General features: G+C 34.0%; 1 protein-coding gene across 1 annotated transcript; it reads right to left on the bottom strand.

Moving 5' to 3' along the window:
- Positions 1–2,869: 2,869 nt before the first annotated feature.
- Positions 2,870–4,454, bottom strand: LOC125178016 (ATP-dependent DNA helicase DDM1-like). Its single transcript, XM_047880867.1, has 4 exons — positions 4,277–4,454; positions 3,912–4,057; positions 3,188–3,334; positions 2,870–2,878 (listed from the first exon to the last, which is right to left on the bottom strand). Exons 1-4 carry the CDS (start codon positions 4,452–4,454, stop codon positions 2,870–2,872), a joined length of 480 nt encoding a protein of 159 aa, XP_047736823.1.
- Positions 4,455–4,697: the final 243 nt, after the last annotated feature.

The raw sequence follows: 4,697 nt of genomic DNA, 5'->3' as shown, positions 1-4,697 counted from the left end.
ATTCATAACTCCCGAAAGCAGTTAGACTCATCTACCCATTACACTGTACCGCAACCACTCAATAATTAGCTATTCTCTTGTGAAGCATTGTCACGGTATTTTCATTTCAATTTATAGGATAAGACACCAGTCTTTCATTTGCCTTTTGACTTACTAGATAGAAGGGTTGTTGCCAAACCAAATACAAAGTAGGTAACATGGTTACCTCACCCGCAACGTGAGACATCTACCCGGCAACAATGTTATAATGGAATAACGTGTTAATATAATAGAGGACATTCAGATATGAAGCAACATCATCAACAATGAAGTCATCACAGTGACAACTTAGTAAAAAATAAGCCACTAAACATATATTGCAAGAACATATCCTATATCTGCTTCTATATCTAATGCAGAATAATCATTTAACTCAATTTGAATGTTGACAATACAGTACAGCATTTATCAAAGATAAAATTATTACTACAACTTGGATACAGGTGATAATTACATTAAACTATCCAATACTAATAAAATATTGTATTGGCAAAAAAATATCCTATATCTGCATCTATACATTTACCATATACTTATAGTATTATAATACAGTACAATAATTATCAGAAACAAAATTATCAATACAACTTGGGTATAGGTGATAATTACCGTCAAACGGCGTAAAAGGGACGGTTTTGAGCGTTTTTTTTTGTTAATAACTTCTTACCGTGAAACATTTCAGAAACAAGTTTAGGCTCATTTTATAGCTCTTTGCAAGGGCTATCGAATGGCATCTTCAAAAAAATTCCATATGCTATTTGTAAGGCGCTAGATGCAATATAAAAGGCTCCTGAATTAATCTTGAAATGGGGTAAAAAGGGACACTTGAAATAAAATCAATTTCAAACATTGAAGCATGCAGAGTGTACTTGTCTATTACTAACAGCACTCTGAAGTCCTCCTCTTTCATTGTAGATGATGAAGATGTAAAATAAATGACATTTTCTGTTATTTTTACTTGTTTTTCCTTTATTGATATTATATTACCATATTCAATAATTACCATATTATTAATGTGATATTACTGTATCCATGGACATGCCATTGAGCATTAACAAGAACCTTGTCCACTGCAAGCTTCATATCAGCAGCCATGTAGCATTTCTTCTGTATCTGTAAGCTTACAGGCTGGTTTGTAATTTTGCACAATTTTAATTGAGTCTAGTGATTTCACAATAACAAAAAGGATCGTGAAAAACATACCTGAAACAGAAAATAATGTTTTAGGAACAACCATCATATGTTTTGAAGAAATAAATCATAGTTTAGGTCAATTACTTTTCATTCTATGATGCCCGGTTCACAATTCTATATATAGCATTCTATGTACAATTTTGTGACGACCGATGATGCACTAATTTTTCGATATGTGAATTTTTTTGCCGAGCGAGGTAAATGTAATCAAAATTTTTTGTTGTTAATCAATTTTTTTGTTAACTGGAGCCTTTGCTAACTGAGGTTCTACTGTAAATGCATTTTTAAGGGTATCCCTAATTACCCCGGGGGGGTGTCCCTTTTTACCTCGTCGCACGGAAATGGCTGCCATTTTTTCGGAATGAGATAGGCAAATTCTGTCAATTACGTTTTCAAGCCAACACCTGGGTGCAACTTTTATGTAAGTAAAATTTTTCAATGCAGCGAATATTTTTTTTTTGCTCCAGACCTTAGCAGAGGTACTTTTCCAAAATAGCACTTTTCACACTTTTGCAGTGATTTTTTAGAGATTGTAAATGTTTGATTTCTTGACTAGCTTTATACATAATAGATAGTAAAAATGTTGAAGTTTACGCCACTATTTTTAGTTTTGCAATATTTCGATTAGTTTAGCTGCTACATTTCTACAAAATGTGGGACGCGCGTCCCTATTTACCCCGACCGTCCCTTTTTACCCTGTTTAATGGTATATTAAAATAATCAATAAAGAAATAAATTAAATTATAACATACTGTAGCCGGGTGGTTATTTCAGTATTTTTCATCGCAAACCAAATCTGTTATTCATTTGTTTATTCAATGTATATGTTCTAATTCAATACCAAATATTTCTCTTTATTTTCAGGCACAAGAAAAATTCCAATAATTATATTATTCATGCATGTGCTTGATCAGTAACATAGTAAAGTTCTAATAGAAGCAGGCAGATTGATGTCCAATGCTCTGACGACTGCAATTGCCTTGGTGAGTGCTTGTTAGAATCCATATTGTACAATGCTTTAAAAACCAGGTATGTTAGTGTTTATTCAGCTTAATAATTTATTTACTTCATTCCTGCTTATGTTTATACTTTGCACATACATTTATCCACTTCTAGCAATGCTTGCTTTTAATCTAAAGAATGTTAATTGCACAATAGTGAGTTGTTTACATGATTTTGCTTCAGTTGCTTTGCTATTTCAATCTTCTAATTTCAATGCTTGCTATTTTATTATGAGAATACCAAACTGTTTTCAATTTACCTACGTGTTCTCCCAATAAGTTGCTGTTATTACCACAGTTGCAATTGTGCCGTTTACCTTGGTCCACTTTAATCTCTTGTGTGTTCTCTCTCGCGTTACTCTTGTGCACTCATTATCAATTATATTCGAACTAAGTTAACCTTAGTGCTTGCAGCTTGATTGTTTAATCAATGCTAAGGGTTTTTGGTTTTGATTAACTGCTGTGAGTGAGGTTCTTTTATTTGATTTTACTTTTATTGATTATATGTTTTATCTCTTGCAGCTCAAATACCTCACTCATGCTCCCAATGTCTGGTTACATTTCATTCCATTCGCAACTGCATCTGTAATCGCTGCCCCGTGCTTTAACAATACATCCATAGCAAGAAGAAAACTTTAATTCACCTAAATTGTTGCCAGAGACTAAAGAACCCGACATAAGCATTCCATAGCGCCAGCAACAATACCTCGTAGCTCGTGACAACAATAGGGCATACTGTACTATATATAATACAGTACAATAATTATCAGAAACAAAATTATCAATACAACTTGGTATAGGTGATAATTATATTAAATTACTAAATAAAAAAAATCAAATTCTGGCATACCACATAAAATTATTCAATAAGAAAATAAATCATAGATATATTATTATATGTATAGATGATAATTTTAATATTCAATGAAGAAATAACTCAAATTATAACATACCTCGTAGCTTGTGACAACAATAGGGAAGACGTTGCGGGTAACGGAGCTGCCATCAGGCAATGTAACCTTTACAGGCGACGTCTTTTTGAACAGCTTCATTTTCTCACACCGTACGCTTTCGTTGCCATGGAACAACACATATGGCAGCTGCAATCAATAACTGCCATTAATATTATTTCTCAACTAAAATTATTTATTAAAATTAAAAATTATTAAATTATTTATTATTATTAAGTAAAATTATTTAAATTATTACAAATTATTTTCAAACATACATCTTCTCACACGACACGCTCTTGTTGCCACATACCTACGGCAGCTGCAATCAATAACTGTCATTAGTATTACTTTTTGACATAATTTCACAAGATCTTTGCAAGTTATACAAAATATTTTTAAACATTACTGTGCCTAAAGTAAGATAATAGATATGGCCCATTCCTAATAAATATAAGCCAGAACTTTGGTACAAATAACAAACTATAAGAGAGAGATGGCTAACCACACACAACTTTAATACTCCTTTTTTAAATCCATTTTTAAAATAAATCCTGCTTTATAAATAAGGTTTAATAAAGGATCCAAATGCTCAAATCTTCACACATTGGTCTCACCTGTGAATCAAATAATCTTTTTTTTAAATCCATTTATTTAATAAATCCTGCTTTATTAATGAGGTTTAATAAAGGATCTGAATTCTTACATTTTCCCATGTTGGTCTCACCTGCGGCGCAAACATCTTGATGTCGTTGCACCAGTTGCACAGGGCGCTGAGGGGAGCAATCACCAAGAAATGACCCTTAGCGTCTTTCTCCACAAGATGGCACAGCATCGCTATTGTTTGCACTGTCTTCCCCAAGCCCCCCTCATCTGCCAGTATCGCATTCGCAATTTTTTCATAGAGCATCTGCAAGTGTAAATGCCTTTGGATTATTTCTTATCAAACTAATATAGTATAAAACATGCCCCTGGATCATTTGTTATCAAACCAAATATAACATAAAACATGCCCCTGGGTCATTTGTTATCAAAACAATATAGTATCTGTCTCTTATACACATCTAGATGTGTATAAGAGACAGGTTTTACTTGAAGATTCTAAGTCTTCCAGAGCACTCTTCTTGGTTTTTGAAGAGGCAGCTGGGAAGTTCATTCTTCTTTTCAGCGATTGACTGAGCTTATTCTTACTTGCAGTTGGTGAGAGAGGCTCGAGCGTTTTTCCCCCCTTCTTGAGCTTTTCTTTTGAGCTTTGATCCTTGGGCTTCATGTTCGTTGCCGTTGGGAGGTGGTCCCCTAGGAGACGGCCCTCCTTTTGTGAGGAATCCACCCTCGGTGTCTTGTTGGGTGATATTGTCCTTGAGATGTTGATGGGAGTTGGTATTTTTGTTGATGTTACTTTATATAAATTGTCAGAACTCAGTAACACTTATAGCACTGGTTTTAGAACCGGCAGGTTTTGTCACTGCGGAGCTCACACGTCCGCTCACCACAAACTCACAATCGAAACTCT

The sequence above is a fragment of the Hyalella azteca genome, unplaced genomic scaffold (genome assembly GCF_000764305.2).
Source record: "Hyalella azteca isolate HAZT.00-mixed unplaced genomic scaffold, Hazt_2.0.2 contig819, whole genome shotgun sequence".
Classification (NCBI taxonomy): Eukaryota; Metazoa; Arthropoda; class Malacostraca; order Amphipoda; family Hyalellidae; genus Hyalella; species Hyalella azteca.
The sequence above is the reverse complement of the archived record's forward strand: the minus strand, read 5'-3'. Positions and strand labels throughout refer to the sequence as shown.

What these genes read in the sequence shown, in the direction of transcription:
- LOC125178016 (XM_047880867.1), bottom strand. Translation starts at nt 4,454, where the DNA reads ATGAAGCCCAAGGATCAAAGCTCAAAAGAAAAGCTCAAGAAGGGGGGA. An exon ending in GGAAGACTTAGAATCTTCAA is followed by an intron (nt 4,058 to 4,276) that starts GTAAAACCTGTC and finishes CGATACTGGCAG; the next exon opens with ATGAGGGGGGCTTGGGGAAG. An exon ending in TCAAGATGTTTGCGCCGCAG is followed by an intron (nt 3,335 to 3,911) that starts GTGAGACCAACA and finishes TATTGATTGCAG; the next exon opens with CTGCCATATGTGTTGTTCCA.